The sequence below is a fragment of the Rhinichthys klamathensis genome, unplaced genomic scaffold (assembly GCF_029890125.1).
Source record: "Rhinichthys klamathensis goyatoka isolate OS25496 unplaced genomic scaffold, OSU_Roscu_1.1 h1tg000461l_1, whole genome shotgun sequence".
NCBI lineage: Eukaryota > Metazoa > Chordata > Actinopteri > Cypriniformes > Leuciscidae > Rhinichthys > Rhinichthys klamathensis.
The window spans coordinates 351,815-376,275 of NW_026606950.1; the positions used below are offsets into that span (position 1 = coordinate 351,815).

Consider the following 24,461-nt stretch of genomic DNA (forward strand, 5'->3'; position numbering starts at 1 on the left):
CATTTAACACAGCACATTCCTGCGCCGCAGTCGAGCAGCAGAGATGAGCGCATTACCCAAGCCGTGAAGAATGCCTGAAAGTATGCGCACGTCGAGCGTTAGGTCTTAATCCTGAGAAACAGCGACTGATCTGAGCTTTGGAAGACATATCCGGTCTAAAAAATGAGAAAAGAGCCTGAAGAACAATTCCTTCACAAACAAAACCAAACATCAGTTTCAGTCCATTGGCAATAGATGGCTCTCAGGGGACAGACAGACAGACAACTCTCAGGAAGTTCAGAGAGAAGCACTGGCCAGCATGTAACTTTTCTGACTGGACAGTGCCAGAACTCCGGCGCGAGAGACTAATTCTCTTAGCGGGGTGTTGTGTTTGGCACGGGGACCTGGAGCAGACGGATAAGCCTTGACACGTTGCTCCTCGCTGTGAGAGCTGCCCCGAGAGGAAGCAATCTTTAGCACTGTCCAATACAGCCAAAGAGAGAAAGTGAGAGAAGCGATATAGATGGTGAGTGAGCAATATGGGGGTTTCAAACATTTTTAAATCCACTTGATAACCTGAAACTGTTCACTTGAGCAAAGCACTTGCGAATGACAAACAACTCATTCTCTAATATATTGTATTTTATACTCAGTCAGTATTTTATATTGTATAACTGTTGCTGATTAGATCATACAAGTGGTAGTTTATTTTTATTTCAAATAAAATGTTGGGTCGCACTTCATATTAGGTGTTTTTAACTACTATGTACATACATAAAAAAATGTTAGGCACAATGTACTTATTGTGTTGTTGAATTGGAAAACACTTGCTGCTATTGAGTCGGGATACAGGTGTGGTTAGGGAGAGTATGGTTGGGTTTAAGGGTGGGTAAGGGGTGTAGGAAACTCAGAAGCGAAGACCAGGAGACTCAGTTGTCTCTTCAAGAGGATTCTTCATTGAGAACACGAGCTGTTGATAGCAACAGTCATCAAGTCTAACTAAGGCAATGATAAATTGTAGTTTATAGATTTTTAGTGGGCAAATGAAGTATCCAGGTATAGTAACCCGTCTCAGGCTCCCAGAGTGTTACCAGTCCTAATCCAATCAGCATAACTATTCAAAGAATGGGACAGTGGCTCCAAGAGCGATTCGAGATAAAAGGTAAAGAGAACAGGACTGGCAGGAACCTCTTGCTAAAATCTTTTCTTAACAGAATCATTCCTCTGATGTCATAATCTTTATCTTAAATGCTAAATATAATATACTTCCTCTTAGTTTTTTAATGTGATGTTATGTAAGGATCAGCAGATCTTAAACAGATTCTTCAATTTGTAATCCCACAGGTGTAAGGGAAGAGTGAATAATAGATGTAATTACAGAAATTAATTCCAGCTTTAATTACATGCAGGTATTTTTTAAAATCTTTAGTACAATATAAAAACATGTATGTGCACGTAACCTGCTTCATTATACACACCGATTAGTTAACTAGTCATTCAAACCACCCACAAACTAGTTAATTTTGAAAATATACATTTTACACATTAACACAGCACATTTTTTTAAATAAGTAGTACAATGTAAAATCATGTATGTGCACAATAAGTGATTCATTTAAAATGTACATTAGTAGTAAATAGGGATGTATTCGAGTACTCGGACATGACAGCGACGATCAATCATGAAAACGATGATTGCCGTAACTTAAAAAAAAAAAAAAAAAATTCTGATTGGTTATTGCGGCATTTTGGGCGGTACCTGTGTTCTGATTGGTTAGTGCGAGGACAGCATGCCTTCCAGACTGGTGAAATAAAGTGAAACTATCACTTTGATCATGAAAATACAGTTAAAGGATAATTCCGGTATTTAACACTGAGTCTATTTTCTAGTTTGTTTTGGATGAACTAGAGTGGTGGACTTAGAAATGTTGACGATGGGTCCTGTCTCGACTTTTAGACTATTTTAGAATCGCCTCTGAGTGCTTTGTAGTGGCTGTCTATGGGCATGCTCAAACATGTCCTTAAAACAACCCTTAACGTTCGTTTTCAAAGCTGTGCAACTCACTGAGTGGTTAGTGGTGTTTGTTGATGATTAAAAACAAATATATCAGCGCAATGTATTCTTTCAATCCGTGGTATTTGCTATAGTGGAACTATTTTTTCAGATACCTCACAACCGCGTATAAACTTCCGCTCGATATTTGAGTCTGAAGCGTTAGCACACTCCCGACCACTTGATGGCGACAACCACTTTGCCGCAGTTGCTCAGCTCACGCTAGCCTTCTGAGAGACGGAGAACCGAGCGAAAAGACTACAACCAAATGTAAACAGACCCCTTTCCATTTCCGGTAGCGCAGTAATATCAACGAGCACTGAGTCCTCCAGCAGACATCAATGCGATTTTAACAAATGGCAAATAAAACACGACAGAAACTGTATTTCGCTACGCTACTTGTTTTGGAACATCGACGAAAACCACTAACCACTCGGTGAGTTGCACAGTTTTGAAAACGAACGTTAAGGGTTGTTTTAAAGGGGTCATATAATGATACATGCACTTTTTCAAGTTGATTGTACTGAAATGTGTGTTGGCAGTGCCTGTACACAACCATCATTTAATGATAAAAATCCATCCAGTGTTTTTGTTTTAATCTCCTTATATGTTTTCCCCTGCCTCAAATCAAGCCGTTCGACCGTGTGATGTCACACGGTCGGAAGCCCCTCCCACGATTGTTGATTGACAGCCACGTTTCAACTCAGACCCGCCCTCGCTTGTGAGCCAGCTGTCAATCATAGTCTGCGCGGACCGGCGCGCTCATTGTTGATATGCTGGAGCACTGTCTATGAGCAGAATGGCGTCTAAGCGATTGTGGTGTTCTGTTCTTGGGTGTAAAAACGAACACAGTCATTTTAATGTTCCTAAATCCAAACCGCTGAAGACGCAGTGGCTGAGTTTGTTTTCGAAGGGAATATTCCCCACGAGCAACGTCAATGCTCTCATGTTTGCGCGAATCATTTCACACACCAGACTGCTTTATAAACGAGGGTCAGTATAAAGCTGGATTTGCTAAGAAGCTGCTCCTGAATAAAGGATCGGTACCAGATATTCGTTTTCCTGCTGAACCTCTAGAACAACTGAAGTGAGTGTAACGTTTTATGAACCTTTATATTAATATTTATATCTTTGCAAATCGCTAGCTGCACGCTTCACGATGAATGCGTCGGTTTACACTCAGGGTACATTACGGCATGTTTTCTATGTACGACGTTCTCAATATAATTCATAATCCCACGTTTATAATGAACAACGCGTTATGGTTATTGTGTTATTGTGTTACAAACAGTGTACACACAGAACAGAGAGGCGGGGTGAGCAAAGCTCATGATCATTTAAAGGCATATACACTGAAACGGCGTGCTGAAAACAGAGCTGTTTTTGACCAGGTAAAATAACTGTTTTCTTACAATACTAATGAGAATTTTTAATTAAAGTATATTACAAACTTTTAATTTAGACCCTAAAGAATCATATTAGCTTGTAAAAAAATGGCATTATATGACCCCTTTAAGGACATGTTTGAGCATGCCCATAGACAGCCACTCTGAAGCGCTCAGAGGCAATTCTAAAATACTAAAAAAGTCGAGACAGGACCCATCGTCAACATTTCTAAGTCCACCACTCTAGTTCATCCAAAACAAACTAGAAAATAGACTCAAAGTGTTAAATACCGGAATTATCCATTAAGTGCGAGATGTGTGACGCCAATCTGCCATATTTTGTTTAGTTGTCTGTTCAGAATCGTGGAAGAATGGTTATCTCTGTTTGAAAAAAAGAAAAGTCGTGATTCTCAATTCATCCAGAATCGTGCAGCTCTATTTGGTACCTAAATGTTTGACTTGTTTTTTTTACCACATTGGAATCAAAACTGGGAATCTGGTGTGATGCTCTTCACATTAAATGTGAACACACATAAAATAAGCTGTCGAGCTGTATAAAATCAAGTTTTCCAGTAGAAAGGGAAATGCTATAAGAGATGGATTGGGTTCTTATGAGCCAGAAATGAGGGAACACGTGTTCGTCCTCTTTTCGCGAAGGTTTACATAAACTCTGAGGGTGGTCTGTCGTCTCTGGAAGAACACATAAACCTGATATGACAGTGTATGTGCGTGATTGTGATGCACATGTATGCATGTTCTTCCACAGGGACAGAACAACAGTGCGTATCTGTCTTTAGGAGCTAAAGGGAAAATATGTGTCACAGTCTGTTTGCGTATTTCAGGGCCAAAGCCTCAATTGGTTGCGTTTCAATCCCAGTAAACATCGGATGCTCTCGGATGGAGTTCAAGGCATGCTCTCACCATTCATAAGGCTAGGAATGGTAAACCTTAGCAATTCTGTTTAAGTTATTTTCAATAGCATGTTATTCAGGAAGATGTGTTTTCTCTGAGCTCAGCATATTATCTTCATGGTACTGGCGTCAGAACCGTGAGACCGGAAAGATATGATAGTCGATGTTTACATATTAATGTCTGTTAGTATTCAGAAACTTAGCCCAAACCTTGATTAACGATGTCACCGTTATGTGGAGATTAGCCAAACATAAGAGGACATTTACATATAGAGGTCTTAAAGGTATAGTAGCAAAACAGCCTGTTCATTAAAGGGTTAATGAAATGACAATGAAAAAGGGAAAAAGCATTCTTAGAAGTATACCCTTTATATTCATGTTGGCTTCATCTGGATTGAAAAACTTTTATACTAAACAAAAGTTTCAATTTAATGAATGCCATTTGCTGTAACCATCGAGAAACAAATAATATTTTCTATATTTTCCTTACACCTTGAAGACATGCGAGTGTACATCTCAAATTTTTAAATATATATATTTTTCAAGGTATTTAAAAAAATATATATTATGCGTTATTTATTAATATCATCCAGTTTTGGAGGAGTTGCACCGCATGACATTTTACAGCCTGCACTAACCATGCCTTTCCATTAAAAGGTCAGACGATCTCAAATTTTAAAATAAGATCATTTATCATCTTATTTTCATGGTCATTGTAACACATGACTTTAGTTTATAAGACACTTTTTTATGAAATAAATATAAAGATTATGCCAAAAACATACTCATCATTGAAGGTGTATTGGGGTCAATTTATGCATGAATTGCATTTTTAATGCATTTATGAATAAATTAACAGATCCAAGGGGGAAAAAAAGTCTTTGGACCAAAAAAAACTACGAATTTTTTGGGGGGTACAAAAAAACCTTGACTACCAGTAAGTGGACTTCAGGGAACACATAAAAATGGTTTTAAGTATTTCAGAAGCTTGACTACGAAATTCTGGCTGCCAATTTTCACTTTAGTAACTCATTTCTTTCCTCAATAAACACACTCACTTTTTCTTTCTCTCTCTCTTCCTGCCAAGGTCAAGATATAATCAAGCTGTGTCGTCCACTGTTACATAGCGGGTCCAGTCCAGTTTCTCTAAGGATACATGAGCTGGTTCTGAACTGAGGCATCGAGCATGCAGTATATCGAGCGTTTTCTTCCTTCCCACCAGCGAGACCATCCATTATAGAAGAACGACAATATTTCAGCTGTTCTAATTTTCCACCGTTGGTCTGCCAGGACCTGCTCTTAAACCATGTTGTCTAAAACTGACAGCCCTGGAAGCTCTGGAAAATGTGCTACTATTGCGCAGCTTAACATCCTTTTGGTCTTGTCAAATTCCCACAGTAGAGGTTCATACTGTGTTAAACTTTTCTTTTTTCTTTTTTTTTTTGGGGTCTGGGTAAGTCATCGGTGGCGTATTCAGCCTGATAACAGTAATCTACCATATAAATAAATTCAAATGACATTTGATTTGGCTATTAAAAGGCTATTATGATCGATCACTCTATAAGATATTTCAGAGCAAATGCATAAATACTGCGATTGAAGAGAATACTGAGGTTGAGAGAAAAACTATACATCTCCCAGATTTTTAAACACAAAAACAGCTTTGGCAGCCAATAGCTGAAGGAAAACTTGGATCATTAATAGAAGTCTAACAGACAGCCTGACAATCACTGAATATAGCATTGCTGAGAAAACGCCTAAACAGGCCAGTAACCATAACCAACCTCCATCGCTTGTTGATATTATTAAATGTGGAGGAGTTGCTATTTGAAGATGATGAAACAGATCACTATAGGGAAAATCATAACAACCTTGCATCATAGTCGTGGAATTTCCTGGTCCACTTTTCCTATATCAAAACATCTAAACACTCAGGTTGTGAAATGACATCCCCAATCCCGTCATTCGTAGCTCTTCTGCTGCAAAAGTGCAATATGTAACATTCATACAAGATTGGTATTGATAAGATATTGCTCAGGACTATATCTGCTTGAGAATGAAATATTGGCCTGTTCATAACCACCAGACAAACTCTCAATATGGCATCAGACGTACCGAGAAGAGATATCACTCTCTTCTCCTCCTACGTTTAGGTGATTCGTTTGTGGCCGAAAACAACAACAATCAATAATGTACCAGCTGCATTTTTGAAAGCTACAGACAGTGTGGGTTTGATATCAAACAGCATCACATGTGGTCATGTGCAACGGTTTCGAAATGCTAAATAACTGCAGTGGGAACCATGTGACAAGCAAAACCAGTTGTTTTGGTTTGAAGCCCTGAAAGTGTACAGTCGCTTTCCACATGGCTTCCTTTTCTGCATAATACAGGATGATCTCATTGTAAATAATGAAGTTCTGCTTAAAAGTTTTGCATTTTTAGTATCATTTACATACTAGTATAGTATTTTATATTTATAATAAGCTTTTATTTATTATTTTTATTTTTAATTTTAGTTTAAGTTTTAGTCGTTTTGCTATGCATTTTTGTTTCTTTTAAATATTTCTATTTAGCTTTAATTTATTTTTATTATTTTATTTAAATTAACAAAAAACATTTTAAATAGTTTTAGCTAACAATAACAACGACCTGACTGAACTCGCTCACTAACTCACTGACTATTTTTCATTTCATTTAAATATTTCTTAGTTTTAATTAATTTTTAGTAATTAATAATGATTATTTCAATTAACAAAAACGAATTGATGCTATTTTAAAAGTTCCTTATTTAGTGTATTGGGTGTAATAGAATAGGTTAACATGCTTTAATGTTCAAAATATACTGTAAATCATTGCATATCATCTATTCCCAGTCTGTCTGAAACACTCTGAACTTTTCAGAAGGAGGGGCTTTGTAGAAATCAGAGTGCTCTGATTGGCCAGCTGACCCAGTGCGTTGTGATTGGCCAAGCACCTCAAGCTTGTGTGCGAAATGTAACACCCTTTACCATAATTGCAAGTTTCAGCTTCCAAGTCTTTAAAAAATAGTAAACACAGTTAACTCTTTCCGCACCAATGGCACTTCCCCGCCATTGACAGAATTTTCCAGCAATCCATGTTTTCACTGTTATACGGTAGGGGGCACTATTACGCATCTTCTCAAAGAATCTCTGGATCAAAACACAGGAGAAGAAGAAGCAGAAAGCATTGCTTACATGTTAAATAACATAATAATCAAACATTAAACACTATATGAATCAAAACTGCATAACATTACCGAATAAAATGTCAACCCAGGAAGAGGTTTAGAACGTGCAAGCTTTGCTATGCGGTTGCTTGCAGGTCTATGGGATATTTCTGTTGTTAACCCTCTGGGGTCCTTCGGCCCAAATGGACCCGAAGCATTTAAATACTTTTTTTTTTTTTTAAATCATAGCTTTATCGGAATGGTCCGAAATTTGTTGACTTTGTTGGTACTTGGTATATGAACACCCAAAAAAATTGGGGACAGGATTTAAATAGTCTAAGTGGTTGTAAAAAAAATAGTCACACTCAGGACCTTCGGGTCCAAATGGACCCGCATAGGAAATGAATGGGAAATTGGCAAAAATGTGAAAATACAGAGTTTTTTTGTGCGTAGAATCTACAAATCAGCCACGATCCAGAAAAAAAGCACACAACAGTGAAGGGGTGAATCTATAAAACATCAAGAGTGCAAAACAGACACATCCACACACACACACACATAAACACACTTTTATACACACACACACTAATAAATTCAGATTTCATTTGGGTTTTGAATTTTTAAAATGCTCAGTTTGTCCAACAGATGGCATCCATCTCATTTAAAAAATTGCTTTCATGAGGCCTAGGCTTGACTCTAAAATGAAATACAGCTTTAAAAAAAAATTAAAAAAAACCTTTTTTATTTTTTTAATTTTCTATTATATTCAATGGGGAAAAAATAGGTCATAATTATTGCATTATTATTAATTATAAATCATTTTTATTTTTGAAATTATCTCAAAACAATCCCACCCACAATTAATCCCACCCTTCCGGCCCATTTGGACCCGAAGGTCCTGAGTGTGACTCTGAAATGAAGGACCCCAGAGGGTTAATGTCGTTTAAGTGAATACTGCATGATTTGAGGTATCGTACATCCCTAAATGAATATCGGTTGACCACTAATCTGAGCAACATGGTGTGGTAAGGGTTAGTTTTACACTCATGATTAGATATTGGTTTAAAAAATTAACCCAAATATGAGCAAAAGTAGTAGTGATGCGGGTCTTAGCTATCCAGTTTAAAAAATAAATAATAATAAGCAGAGGGGTGGGAAATTCAATTATTCATCAGTATCCTTCACAGTGATCTGGAGACACACACACAGAGCAAAGAGCCCAGATGCAGCGCTTGATCTGGGAAGTAATCAGAGGTTGTATACACAAACATGTTTTCATAAAGTGCTCAAGAGGGACACACAATCCAGTGACCCAGAAATGAATCTGTCACAAGCCTATAAATAAAACAGATCAGAAGCAACAATCAAAAAAGATACAACTGGCAAGAGCTGCAAAAAGAAGAGGAAAACCCAGACACAGATGGCTGTTTAATATCACCAGAACCACTTAAAAATGATATAAAGCAGGAATTCAAATTCCTCCTGTCCACAAACAGGACACTCAAAAACTAGTACTTCCAGGGTTCTCGTGGGACAGATAAGCGAGTTATGTGTACTTTTGTCATTGGTTTGTGGGAAATAATCGGCCATAATAGAGTTGCTTGGTGACCTGGAATTTTAAACCATTGAAAACTACTAAGCCTGCTTTCCAGTAGTAGGACTTTATAGTTCAATTAGGACATTTAAGCAGCTTTAATAAACGTACCTTAGAAAAAAACATTACTGGTGTGCATCAAAACAAATGGCACTGACATATTTTAAGATATATCAGAGCAAGTTGCATTCAATTTAAAAAGCTCAAACATGCATTTTAGTCTGGGACTACAGGCTTAAAACTTGTCTGTGAAATCTAAGTCAAAACTAACAGCATTAATGCAGCAATAACAGCACATGCTCATGCATATTCCAGGAATATTAGTCAATATGCATTCCCAACTTATGCCGGGTTCAGACCAGTGGCGTAGCCACGAGGGGGCCTGGGTGGGCCTAGGCCCCCTCATTTACATGTCCGGCCCCTCAGATTTCTGATTGCTTAAAAAAAAAAAAAAAAAAAAAAAACTTTAGGGACCTAAAATATTTTTTTAGTGATTATGTGAATTACACTGCGCAAACCAAAGTAATAGGCCTACTACCCACCGGATGAAGAAGGGTTTCCTCTCAGTCTCCACAGTAGCCTACATAAAATATTCATTTTATTTTATTTTATTTTATTTTTCCTGTTCGCATTTATGAGGAAAAAACAATGTTACGGACGTGTTCTCCGTTACATGGATGTGAGCGCTCTGAAAGCGGCACTAAAAGATGCTTTAAAACTTTCACAGAGACATCAAACAGAAAGCACAAACCATTTCTTTAACCTGAATTTCGTTTTGTATTAATTGTATCTTAATTTTAATGAATGTTTCATCAACCAATTGCCTGGATTTAATAAATAAGAAGTAGCCTAAATATAGCAGACGATAGATAATCAGAAACCGAGGCGCCGGTGCGTGAACTGGAGCTCGGAACTCAGCGTATAAGATAGGCCTACTTGCCTCACATGTCTACTTTTAAACAGAACAATTCAAAACGAAAGAAAACAGACTACAGACTGCTCTCTGCTTATGTAATCCTTATGAAATGTGCATTTCTCTCTGGCACGTTCACTACTGAAGATCGCGATTCACTCAGCATCGTCAACTTCATCTTAGCTGACAAAGAAAACACTTGTTTATTAATAAACAATTAAAATATCTCCTTGAAATATTTTACATATTCATAATCATTACTTTTGCCGGTTCTTTGTGACAGCTTTTAGGTGCTTTATTGGCAGCGCCACCCTTACATGTTACATTAGTCGCCACCGCACCCACCAGAATAGGTATATAAAATTCAGGGCTATATATATATATATATATATATATATATATATACACTCACCGGCCACTTTATTAGGTACCCCATGCTAGTAACGGGTTGGACCCCCTTTTGCCTTCAGAACTGCCTCAATTCTTTGTGGCATAGATTCAACAAGGTGCTGGAAGCATTCCTCAGGGAGTTTGGTCCATATTGACATGATGGCATCACACAGTTGCCGCAGATTTGTCGGCTGCACATCCCAAAGATGCTCTTTTGGGTTGAGATCTGGTGACTGTGGAGGCCATTTTAGTACAGTGAACTCATTGTCATGTTCAAGAAACCAATTTGAAATGATTAGAGCTTTGTGACATGGTGGAAGTAGCCATCAGAGGATGGGTACATGGTGGCCATAAAGGGATGGACATGGTCAGAAACAATGCTCAGGTAGGCCGTGGCATTTAAACGATGCCCAATTGGCACTAAGGGGCCTAAAGTGTGCCAGGAAAACATCCCCCACACCATTACACCACCACCACCAGCCTGCACAGTGGTAACAAGGCATGATGGTTCCATGTTCTCATTCTGTTTATGCCAAATTCTGACTCTAACATCTGAATGTCTCAACAGAAATCGACTCATCAGACCAGGCAACATTTTTCCAGTCTTCAACTGTTCAATTTTGGTGAGCTCTTGCAAATTGTAGCCTCTTTTTCCTATTTGTAGTGGAGATGAGTGGTACCCGGTGGAGTCTTCTGCTGTTGTAGCCCATCCGCCTCAAGGTTGTGCGTGTTGTGGCTTCACAAATGCTTTGCTGCATACCTCGGTTGTAACGAGTGGTTATTTCAGTCACTGTTGCCCTTCTATCAGCTCGAACCAGTCTGGCCATTCTCCTCTGACCTCTGGCATCAACAAGGCATTTCCGCCCACAGAACTGCCGCTCACTGGATGTTTTTTCTTTTTCGGACCATTCTCTGTAAACCCTAGACATGGTTGTGCGTGAAAATCCGTGGGCCGTGAGATTTCACGTAGTGAAACTACGCAAAGCTTCTAGGTTGTACGTCACGCATCACACACACATGATCAGCTTCGGCCAATAGTGAGCCTGCGTGTGACGTACAACACAGAAGCGCTGCGCTGTTACACTACGTGAAATCTCACGGCCCACAGAGAAGGAAATGAATAGTTGAATAAAGTCGTTATTTTTGTTTGTTTTTTGCACACAAAAAGTATTCTCGTCGCTTGATAAACTTAAGGTTGAGCCACTGTCGTCACTCGGACTATTTTAACGATGTCTTTCATAACTTTTGGGCCGGCCAGTTTCGATCCCTTAAGAAGCCTATGGAGGAGTGATCCAGCTCTCAGATTTAATCAAAAATATCTTAATTTGTGTTCCGAAGATGAACGAAAGTCGTACGGGGTTGAACAACATGAGGCAGAGTAATAATTACTGACAGAATTTAAATTTTTGGGTGAACTATCCCTTTAATGCTAATTCCAGTACTCACGGGTTGCTGAAGCATCAGCATTTATGTTTTTTCACTCTGTCGTGGTCGTCCCTCGAGGAAACATCATAAGGGTAGGAGTATTGTTGCCATAGCTATACAAACCTCTCCTCCTTTGCATAATTACACCTAGCAGCACCAATGCCATAGTCATTCTTTCGTTTCACCATGTTTAAAAGCTGTGTATAGAAGAGTTTCTGTGCTCCTATTGGTGAATGTCGTAGATGTGACGGAATCCATCTTAGAGGACCGAAAAAAATTAAACATGCTTGTCTTTCTGTCGGGACATCCCGGGATTAACTCAACTTCTCCAAGAGCACTAACCCAGACAAGCTGCAGGGGTTGATACTGTACTGAACCCGGCACTAGTTTACTTCAGTAAGGTGATGTGTCCCTGATCGAAAGGGGATATACAACAGCAAAAACAAATGCAGGACTAGTCAGGAGTTGGATGAGCTACAATGAGCCCTTTATAGTAGAGATATGGGTATACAACCAAGATTAACAAGGTTCTGTCAACAGACATCACTGTCATTAGTCACTAGATTCATATGATGGGAACGTGCCTTTGGCATTGTGTAGGACCGGATAAGGAGTCTCCTGCCAAAACAGCGACAATGTACACCTTCATAGTGTCAATAGATTGCGAAGAGACAGGAGATGATAGATCTCACCGTCTTCAGTATCTGACCATACTGGTTTCTGTTATATCTTTGGTTGTGTTCTTCTATGGAACACAACAGAAGATATTTGGAAGAATGATTCAACCGTTTGTGTGCATATAATGAAAGTCAATGGGGTCCAAAACAACATCGGAACTCATTAAGTTCCGTTGTACGGACTGAGACATTTAGCAAAATACCTTCCGTGTTCCACAAAACTAAGAAATTACATACAGGTTTGGAATGACATGAGGGTGAGTGAATTATGACCCAACTTATTTTATGTGAACTCAGGACTAGCTGACTCATTGAGCTTGAACTGAAGTCAATAACAGATCAACAGACAGGTATCTCTCTCTAAAGACTAAAGAGATAACAACAATCTAAACGTGGTGCAATGAAAAAATGCATTTATCTGTCTGCATGTTTCACTAATCTCCAAAATGTGTTCTGCGAGACGCAGCATGTAGACAGTTCAAGAAATGGGTAATCCATTTGGAATGAAGTACAAATTGCCCAACATGTTTATTCTGAATGAGGCAGGACTACGCCAATGGACATTGGCCTTATTGTGGAGATCAATGACCACTAAACTCTATTTGGAGACATGCGTAGATGATGAAAATGTGTTGGACATTTTGTACGTCACCGTTCTGAAAAATATTTCATGAGTTCTAGATCATTACACCAATCATAATTACAAAGCCGGACAAAAATACATAAACACTCTACGTTTATTTCGCTAACTACCACTAAATATTTCAGACGGCAGAGCATGCAGAGTGACATCTCATTTTCTCACGCTGCTTTGAAGTTCTTCGGTGGCACTCTCGTGATCTTGACATGAAAGAGGACGTCCTGGTATTCCCAGCATGTGCTTGAAGCAGAGTGGAACAGTTTTCCCAAGAAAAACAGATCTTTGAGTTGTAACTTTATTACAAGTCTTTCTTCCTCTTGGGTTTGATTTATGGTGAACGCTTGGGTATACTGACTGATGTTGGAAACCTGAATGTTGGCTTGTGTAATGACTTTATGAAACAAAAATATGGATGGCCAATACGAGTCGATGACATGATGTTCGTGTTTGTCCTATTCTTTTATTCAGAAACTCAATAAAATACAATTGGAAGAGAAAATGACTCCTATGATGAGCATGGCATTATTTTCTGAATTAAACTTTATTCTAAAATGTTTGTCAGGATGGTATAACTGTTCTGATCACTAACGGACAAAAGCTTTATTAAATGAATGAAATTCTTGAAAAGACAACCTACTTAAGCGTAGTTTGACACGATCTTCAATTATAATTTTTTAGGGGGGAAAAATGGTTTTAAAGAAACTAATTTAATATTATGAAGTCTGCCAAACCGTAGTCATGTGGTGTATGACCAACATGCAGAAGAAAAACAAACAGCAAAGTGCGGTCAAATATTTCAGCAAAGGTCAAGATTTCAGATCAGATGATTTGACATTTTTATAACAAGGCACAAGTTAGTTCAGGTTGTAAAATGTCATGTGGTGCAACTCCCCAAAAAGGCAGTAATATTTGTGAAATTTATAATACATTTATATATATATATGTGGTTCTGGTTCTCGATTCTGATTGGCTGAGAGCCTTTTCCAGCCATGCGATATTCTACCAGCATCACTCCGCTCACGGCATTTCTCACAGAGATTATCATGGCGGACGAGCAAACAACCATAATTTTACAAATACTACTGTTGTTGTGGTCACAGAATGTAGTTTTAAGTGTTTTTTGGTGAGAATGTTGTTACATACATAATGTAAACATACTCGATCTCTCTCACATAATACTCTACATAATACAATAAGCTTCAATGAAGAAAAAAGTAACAAACATGAATACAAAGAGTATATTTCTAAGGACTTGCCAGGTGTTTAAAACTAGTTTTTTCCTTAATCATGGACACTCTGATATGTCACGGACCCATATATGCAACTATATGTACGAACGAGTTGCATTATGAACTCAGAAGAACAAATGCAACAGAATTCCCCACAGTGTTTGTTTGTTTGCTTTCTATTACTATCAGATCTACATATATTATTTCCTTGACCTGATGCAAACATACCTACTCTGAAAACCTGTTTTCATAGGATAAATCCGTTGGGATTAAAGGGTTTCCAACAAGATATAGAGCATTAAGGCCCAGAATGCAATCATAATTCAATTCACTGAGTACTTTTTTTTCAAACATTAGGGAATCAGATTTATGTTGGGTAATAGCGATCCATTTTGTTCTGACCTTTCTAATGAAATAATGTTATGGGATTTAATAAATCAAATCAAGAGATTGACGTGTGCAAATCACAAAGGTCGCTGGGATATGTGGAGTGAATTTTTCATTTATCTTCTGTGGATTATGACTGTTCATCAGTGTGTGATGTGGAATAGGTAAAGGCCACTCCTGTGAAATACACAGTCATCCGCCTACATCCAAAAAGCCTGTTGCCATGGCGGCCAGTCACTGCCGATGACATCAGCTCGTATTGACTTATACATAATGAAGCAGAGGAGGTATTCATAATTCTCAAATGGTGATGCTGGAGACAATGGATTACATCCAGTTGACATTTGTGGTACAATAATGAGGTTATATAATTATAAAAGCAGAGTGTAATGAAGATAATCATCCATCCATAGAAATAATAGATTTAGACTTGCTAATTGGAATACTAGAATGTGATCAATCAATAACAATACAGTAATATATATATATATATATATATACACTCACCGGCCACTTTATTAGGTACACCTGTCCAACTGCTCGTTAACACTTAATTTCTAAGCAGCCAATCACATGGCGGCAACTCAGTGCATTTAGGCATGTAGACATGGTCAAGACAATCTCCTGCAGTTCAAACCGAGCATCAGTATGGGGAAGAAAGTTGATTTGAGTGACTTTGAACGTGGCATGATTGTTGGTGCCAGAAGGGCTGGTCTGAGTATTTCAGAAACTGCTAATCTACTGGGATTTTCACGCACAACCATCTCTAGGGTTTACAGAGAATGGTCCGAAAAAGAAAAAACATCCAGTGAGCGGCAGTTCTGTGGGCGGAAATGCCTTGTTGATGCCAGAGGTCAGAGGAGAATGGCCAGACTGGTTCGAGCTGATAGAAGGGCAACAGTGACTGAAATAACCACTCGTTACAACCGAGGTATGCAGCAGAGCATTTGTGAAGCCACAACACGCACAACCTTGAGGCGGATGGGCTACAACAGCAGAAGACTCCACCGGGTACCACTCATCTCCACTACAAATAGGAAAAAGAGGCTACAATTTGCTAGAGCTCACCAAAATTGAACAGTTGAAGACTGGAAAAATGTTGCCTGGTCTGATGAGTCTCGATTTCTGTTGAGACATTCAGATGTTAGAGTCAGAATTTGGCGTAAACAGAATGAGAACATGGAACCATCATGCCTTGTTACCACTGTGCAGGCTGGTGGTGGTGGTGTAATGGTGTGGGGGATGTTTTCCTGGCACACTTTAGGCCCCTTAGTGCCAATTGGGCATCGTTTAAATGCCACGGCCTACCTGAGCATTGTTTCTGACCATGTCCATCCCTTTATGGCCACCATGTACCCATCCTCTGATGGCTACTTCCACCATGTCACAAAGCTCTAATCATTTCAAATTGGTTTCTTGAACATGACAATGAGTTCACTGTACTAAAATGGCCTCCACAGTCACCAGATCTCAACCCAATAGAGCATCTTTGGGATGTGGTGGAACGGGAGATTCGCATCATGGATGTGCAGCCGACAAATCTGCGGCAACTGTGTGATGCCATCATGTCAATATGGACCAAACTCCCTGAGGAATGCTTCCAGCACCTTGTTGAATCTATGCCACGAAGAATTGAGGCAGTTCTGAAGGCAAAAGGGGGTCCAACCCGTTACTAGCATGGGGTACCTAATAAAGTGGCCGGTGAGTGTATATATATATATATATATATATATATTACTCACCTGCTACTCTGTATCATTAATGTGAGTCAAACAAAAGAGAAAATAACTTTATAACTTTTTTTCAAATAAAAATAGATGTATACATATTTACATACATTTAATTTATACACTGAACTGAAGACTAAGCAATATTTTATTTTTTACATATGATTATTACATTTATGTACTAATTCTAACTGCATGTTAAATAAACCTATTGTACCTGAAACACTTAATTTGTTTAATTCATATTTTTGTTATATTGTATTTGTCCCATTGTTTGTAATTTGCTTCTTTTTTTCTTGTTTTTAATAACAGAAATGAGATCAAATAACAAAAAAATAACTATATCGCGAATCGCGATATATTATCGTGAAATAAAATTTCTCATATGGTGAAATAAGAATTGGGTCATATCGCCCACCCCTATATATACAAATATAAAAGTATTAATAAATGTAACTTTTATTGAGATTTACTGGGTCATTTGCATATTGTTTCTGCAAATTTAGAAACATTTTGTTGTGCCTTCATGGCTTTCCCCCCACACTTTATACTATATATCTATACATTACATTATTTTTATACTGTAATACGTGCACTACAGACAGAAGTGTGATAAAGGACTGTTTTCAGCATTATGGCAAATGTTCTCTGGTTCAGTTCCTTGTCATCTTAAACCATACATTCTTCTCATGCATTCCAGTCAGCCGATTAAGGAAGCCCATCCATTAGAAACACATGCTGAGTTCTAGGGTCACGACCCCATATCTGTCTGTTTCCTTCCATGTAGGATCCAGGAGAAAAGTGGTAGTTTCCTGTAACTATAGTGACCAAACTGAAAATACACTGTTGTGCCACTATTGAGAGACTGTATAAAAGGCCATCCCTTGTTCTGCATGTTCAGAGCTTGTTTTGACACAGCGCTGAATGAACTGTCGGGTGAAACAACAGCGTGAATTCAGTTTGTCAGAACTGTTTACTCAAGTCTCCCTCTTTGACATCTTGAGGCAAAACTGATTTAGTTGTTTGACGGCTATGTCTTAATCCAGAGAGGAAGTAATGAGGCTTAATGTAAACCGACTACACACATCAGAGTGAAACCTTGACCTATAGGCTAATGTAAATGTGCACATTTCTGTGAAAGGGAGGTGTGACAGGAGTTGTCACATGCCGGTTCTACTGCATTGTCAAAGAAGAGGCCGCTGGCGGTCGTGGGTTAAGAATGAATGAAGGGTATTGTGACAGGTGTGCGATTGATTTTACCTTTGTGTTTGTGAAAAGTCTGCGGTACAAAACAGTTTGCCACATGCTGTCATTCACCAACAATGCTTTCTTGAAAACACATGCACAAAAGCAGACTTCACAACAGAGGGCTAGTCACTTTTAAACGGTCAAATGTGTATCGCAAGTTGTACTGTTATATAGCCTGGTTAAAACCAGAGCATTCTCAGTTGTAACTGAGTTATGGTCTGGCGAAGCGTCATAGACAAATCATTTCCAGAGGGGCGTCACCAACGGACGTCGCGGATAGACCTAAACCCAATCAGAGCGATGAAGGAGATGACGTATGCAGAGCGGCGGAGACACATCTCCGAGTGTTGTTCTTTGCTCGGTTTTTAACAAAAAGGAAACGTTCAAATCGCTTAAAACAGACGCGATAGCTGATTGGAACGAGTGATGTTCGACGGCGGCGTCCATCTTTGTAATGTAGGCTACAAAATCTGCTTCAAAATCCCAGCGCTGTCGTCATCGTGTAAAGCCCGCCCCAACGCTTCTGATTGGTGCCTCGATTTCGGCGGATTGGAAATGGGCTTGAATGAGCTCTTTGCCAGACTAACTTTCAGAGCAAATCTAAATTTGCCGGAAGTTGTCTGGGTTTTCCCAGGCTAACTGTTATAGCTATTCTAGCTATTTTCTAAAGAAAATAATTGGAACGACATGAGAATGAGTAAACAATTTTCAGAATTAAAATTTTTAGGCGAACTATCGTCATATAGGAAGAAAATGTAAAGTTAGCAAAATTAATGCAAAATTTCACAGGTGAAAAAGGTCCACGTCAATAACGTAGCAATACATGAAGCACATCACCTCAAAAGTCAGTTTCAAATCCGAGTGACAAACTTGTGAAATACGCATCGGAAAATTTCAAACATATGCAAAATTCCTGATAGTGTGTGGATTCCTTTCGAAATGACTGGATTTTGCCACATTAAACAGTAAATGTGACCGTGCTATTGATACACAGAAAGTTGTTCCTCATGGTTAAATTGTACTTGTTTAACAACACCAGCGTGAACTATTTTTGTGCTTGTTTGTTTTACCATGCCTCAGGTAAAAAATTAAATCATAAGACCAATGGCAACGTGTCAAATGTATTTTGTACGGAAATGCATTTATACTACACACCTACACAACGCACTCCATCAACGGTCTAGACGAGGGTTTTTCCATCTAATTCAGGACATACTATAAAAGTACAGGAATTCGGGTGCAACACTGTCCCACCTAGATGCCTGTAGCCTGTTTCACTCAACTGATTGTGACTTCTTCAGTGCAGTATGTACCGCAGCCACACCTGATCTCTCTCAATACTGCACTGAAGTTTCCGGGCTGCAGGTTGAAGCATGTAGAAACCAGCAAGTCTACGGCAGCTCCACCTTTCCTAAAGCTGACAGCCTGCTTGGATGACTGGGAAGATCATTCTGGTTCCTGCCTCCTACTCTCCATGTCCCAGTTTCACCGTGTTACACAACAGCAGCCGGCTGTCCGTCAGCAGGTCCACATATACACTGTGGTGCCCGCCAATTTTGTTCTGTTCACTTTTTGGCTGGAGTGACTCAGTGGAAGAACATGTTTAGTGTGAAAGTGTCCTCAAGGAGTCGATCGTTTCTGTAGATGCTCCAGTTACTTTCTAACTGGAGATTGAGGAAACTAGACAGAAATTACTTTCTGTGTCTTGTAGTCTACAGTGTAAAATATAAAGGGATAGTTCACCCAAAAATAAAGATTCAGCCATCATTTACTCACCCTCACGTCGTTCCAAACCCGCAAGACTTTCCTTCATCTTCAGAACAGAAATGAAGATCTTTGATGAAATCTGGGAGCTTTCTGTCCCTCCATTGACGGCTACGCAACTACCACTTTGACAACAAAAAATTCATAAGAGACCGTAAAACTAAAACATCTGAATTGAGCGGTTTAGTCCAAAGTTTTCTGAAGAGACTCGATTGCTTTATATGATGAAAATATTTAATTTAGGCTTTTATTCACATATAAACATTCATCAACGCACACATCCCTTGTGGTAAACAGAAGCTCAAGCATGTTCGCTTGACGTGCGACAACCAATGAGGTTCATTCTTGTGTTCCGCAGCACGTTTGCGCTTCTGCAAGAACCAATGAGGTTTGTTCTTGCATTAAGCAGGTTCGGTTGAGCTTCTGTTTATGTTCGCTGATCAATGTTTAATGTGAATAAAAGTCTAAATTCATTCTGTTCATCATATAAAGCGATCGTGACTCTTCAGAAAATTTGGACTAAACCGCTCAATTCATATGGATTAGTTTTACGATCTCTTTATAAACTTTCTGAAGTGTCTAAGTGGTAGTTGCGTAGCTGTCAATGGAGGGACAGAAAGCTCTCAGATTTCATCAAAGATCTTCATTTTTGTTCCGAAGATGAACGAAAGTCTTACGGGTTTTGGAACGACATGAGGGCGAGTAAATGATGGCTGAATTTTTATTTTTGGGTGAACTCTCCCTTTAATTAAGACCCAGAAATATGAGTAACTTTACTGTAAGAGACAAACCTAAAACTAAATCGTATTGAGAAAACTGAGTTATTGGCGTCACAAGTAGAAATTATGGTTTCAAAGGCTGTGACACACCAAGTTGAAGGTTGTCCATCTTTGAGCCATATCTGAGCCATATTTGAGCCATATTTGAGCCATATTAGAGCCACCTTTGAGCCATCTTTGAGCCATATTAGAGCCATCTTTGAGCCATCTTTGAGCCGTATTTGAGCCGTATTTGAGCCATATTGAAGCCATCTTTGAGCCGTATCTGAGCCATATTTGAGCCATATTTGAGCCGTATTTGAGCCATCTTTGAGCCATCTTTGAGCCATCTTTGAGCCATCATTGAGCCATCTTTGAGCCATCTTTGAGCCGTATTTGAGCCGTATTTGAGCCAACTTTGATGAGCCATCATTGAGCCATCTTTGAGCCATCTTTGAGCCATCATTGAGCCATCTTTGAGCATCTGTCAGCTCAGTTTGTCCAATGCGTTTCACTAGACAGATACTGTCAGCAGCTTTTTGGCCAATTGAGCATGTTGAATTGGTGTCGGTCAGTCAGTGATACAAATCCCTCTGATTAGCTTTTCAGCTAGTATCCAGTACACGAGAAGAGAAGTAAAAAGTGATGAAAGCAAGCAAACAGGGAAGTCAAGTTGTATTCACATAAAAATTGATCAGTAAACAAATGTATTTATTTTACATTCTCTTCATGACCATTTTGAACCGTCAAGAGTTTCGGGTGAAAAGACTTTCAATGGAGGGACAGAAATCTTTCAGATTTCATAAAAAAAAAAAAAATTGCGTTACGAAGATGAACGAAAGTTTTACGGGGTTGGAACCACATGAGGGTGAGAAATTAATGATAACTATATTAATGAAATAATTGTCATTTTTGGGTGAACTAACCCTTAACACTTGGGCCAAATACCACAAATACGTCTTGAAAGTAGACAAGTGGTCAAATACAAAAACTGCAAGCGTGTGTATTCGGACAGGTCAATACTTTGGAAAATGTGTTAGTCATGTGACCTTGTACTCAAAATGGCAGCCAACATGACGGTGGTCGACTCTTTTGTAGAAAATTGCAACTTTTCTAGGCCTCTAAAAGTACTAATAATTTCTTTAAAAAATATAAGTGTAAAAAGTACATACACTGGATCTTTTCCTTCAATAGACTATTTGAAAATGGCAGAGGGTGACAAAACAAACAAGTGTGTCTGAATGTGCCAAATGTAAAGAACACTACAAGATAAATCCATCCATTCATTCTCCAAATCGCTTGTCCTATAGGATCATGGGGATAAACCATCATTTTTCCCAGAAATCTGCAGTCTGGCTCTTCATGTATGGTCCCTAGAGAGTGTTAGTGAGTGAAGCTGGGAATACTGGATGTCTGCCCAGAACATCAACTCCCTTGCCGAGACTCCACATCTCCATGACCCTGATGCCTGCCTTTCAAAAGTCCTTGAAGCCTCAGAGACACACAGAGGGCAGAGCTCGGAGCATCACAGACAGTGTGCTGGATAAATGTCTATGTGCATGATGGATGTTGATCCAGGAACATGTTGTACTTGGTGAAATCACATTCACCGCATAGTATTTAACATCACTGCTGTAGAATGACGTTCATGATGCCTCAATGTCTGACAAAGAAGATAAAAGATTAACTGAACAGATGGAGAACAAGTTCAGCATCTTCTGTGTCCTTCATGTATGATGGCAATCACAGACCCATGACTGTCAAAAGCTGTGATTCACCTCATTAGAATTCATCTGAAGTGAATCTGCCCATGCTGAAAGCTGCACGTGTGCTGACTAAACTACTGAAACTAAGACTTTCGCTGTGCAGGGAACAAGGACAGAACTAAAAATTGTATTGGTTTATATAGCCGTAATTCCTGCAACGTTAGACACCAGGTTAGAAAATAAAAGGAATCGTTCATCAAAAAGCAAAAATTCAGTTTCAAACCAATACGAATCTTTTTTTAAATGTCCTGTTAAAACGTAATAAAAGGAGTCCAAACAACTATATTCCAGCCTTTTGGAATTATAAGATGCATAGACTGAAAATCTACATTCATTAATTCAATGGCAACTGGACGATTGAGTCAATGAACTGAAATATAATAAAACATAAGTCGGATTTATGAATCAATCAGATCAGTTTTTTTGTTGAGTCAACAGTCTCATGGAAAAAACTCTACACAAACAGATGGGACATTACTACTTTTCTCATGTATGCTATAGAGAAGATTTGAATAAAAAAATATTAAATTTCAGTCACACTAAGCTACTGCATACTCCTGAGGACTTTTGAAACAATGTATGAACCATTTTAATTAAACTTTTATGATTTTATGTGATTTTAAGCACTTTAGCTCCTGTTAATTGTAATTAAATGGAAAAGAGCAATCAGGATATTCTTCAGATTTTCTCAGGTTTTAAACATTTGTTTGCATGTTCCCTTGCTGTTTTTAAAATGCATATTCATTCTTTGGCATTTTGGGCATTTTTTTATGCATTTGTGTTTTTATATAATGCTCATGATTATATTTATATGTAGGGATGTCATGCATTTTATATTATATTGTGTTGTAATTCACTTTGTTCAGCATCGTTGTTTTTTTTTACCTACTTGGTAAATAACGACAATTTTCATTAGGGTGAACTATCCCTTTAAGTCAGTGGTTCTCAACCTTTTTGACTCCAACTTAAACATCTGCTAACAATATTTAGCTAGTTTATTTATTGCAGTTGAATCAATGGCCCTGAAAAAAAGCAATATTATGTTTTTATAAAGTCTATTGATGACTGTTATAATTAATTGTGACGAATGACGATGACTACTAAATGACTGTCTCTGGTAAAAGGATTAATGACTATATAATTCTTCTGTAGCATTATGCATTATACATGCAAGCCTTATTACTGTGATAATGAATGCTACTGTAACAGATGAGTGTATATTCAAGAAAGCTGTGCAGTTGTGCATGTAAATGGCCAGTGTTTCTGCATTAGTAATCCTGATACTTGGCGTGTAGAGCACAGCAACGCCCCCCTTCATGAATTCATCTGAACATCATCGCTGCATTGGGTTTAATGCGATACTTTCGCATTAGGCTGGACCGATTCATCTAATTTATATCAGTAAACGATTCAGCATAGCATCCACCGACCAACATCTGTAACACAACTATGCAAGAATCAAGCGAAACTGAGCTATTGCAGCTAGAGATCCGTGTCCTTAAAAAGCCCTCATTCATTCAACTGGTCCCTCAAGAACACGGCGAATGTCCTCATAACCTAGTAAGATGATGATGACGAGCGAGACAGCCTTTTTGGGCGCCTATGATGCCCAATGTAGCACGCGCCAGTGATGCCCTAAAAACATACCTATGTATGTTTTGAGCCACAACAAGTGTACATGTTTAAAATCACATTGTTATAAACGAAGCATAAAAGCCAGACCTGTTTTTAAGACTCGTCGTTTTTTAACATAAACCCACAACCTCACACAAAAATCTTTTGTATTTTACATTTAACCCCCAATTGACCATAAACGCACAGAGAAACCCATTAGAGAAGAACCGCCAACGCTGTTAAAATAATAACTGTGTGTGTTGTTCATCGAGAATATTCATGAACATTCACATGCAAACAGGCGTCAGCTGTGGATCATGAGTGTGTTCTTCTTACCTGAAACGGGGAGAATCTTTAATACATTCCTCAAAATCCACCGTCATTTTTGCAGTTATTCCTTCTTTCAGTTAAAAATGTAACACAGCATTGCCGGTGGTTGTAATACGCCTGAATGTAAAACGCAAGTGTATCCCTTTCCCCGGTAAAACAGTGACACACTGTGACACGCTGTTACAGATCTCTATGTGGATCAGTTTCAGCGCTGTGAGAGCTAAGGGACCGTCGTCAAAGATGCGGCAAACGATGATAAGGGAGCGTCCTTCAAATATCCCACATTTTTACTGTGTGTGTAATATTTTGGTTTAACTGTGGCTTCGCCCCCTATACCCTCATTCACCATTCCCTACATTACTCCATTAATATAGTCTGCTTAAAGGAGAACGAGTGAGTGAATTCAGACACTTAAGCCCCGTACACACCGGGAAGAATATCGGCGCGTTATTCGTCAGCGTTTTTTGTGTTCACACCCAAGCGA

At 38.7% G+C, this 24,461-nt stretch overlaps 1 protein-coding gene across 3 annotated transcripts in view; it reads right to left on the reverse strand.

Moving 5' to 3' along the window:
* Window positions 1-24,147, reverse strand: part of acap3b (ArfGAP with coiled-coil, ankyrin repeat and PH domains 3b) — a 105,265-nt gene extending 81,118 nt beyond the window's left edge. For all 3 annotated transcript variants that reach the window (XM_056236654.1, XM_056236655.1, XM_056236656.1), the window contains exon 1: window positions 23,984-24,147. In XM_056236654.1, the coding sequence (XP_056092629.1) occupies window positions 23,984-24,030 (47 nt within the window). In that variant the 5' untranslated portion in view covers window positions 24,031-24,147. The remainder of the gene's footprint in view (window positions 1-23,983) is intronic.
* Between the last annotated feature and the right edge of the window lie 314 nt (window positions 24,148-24,461).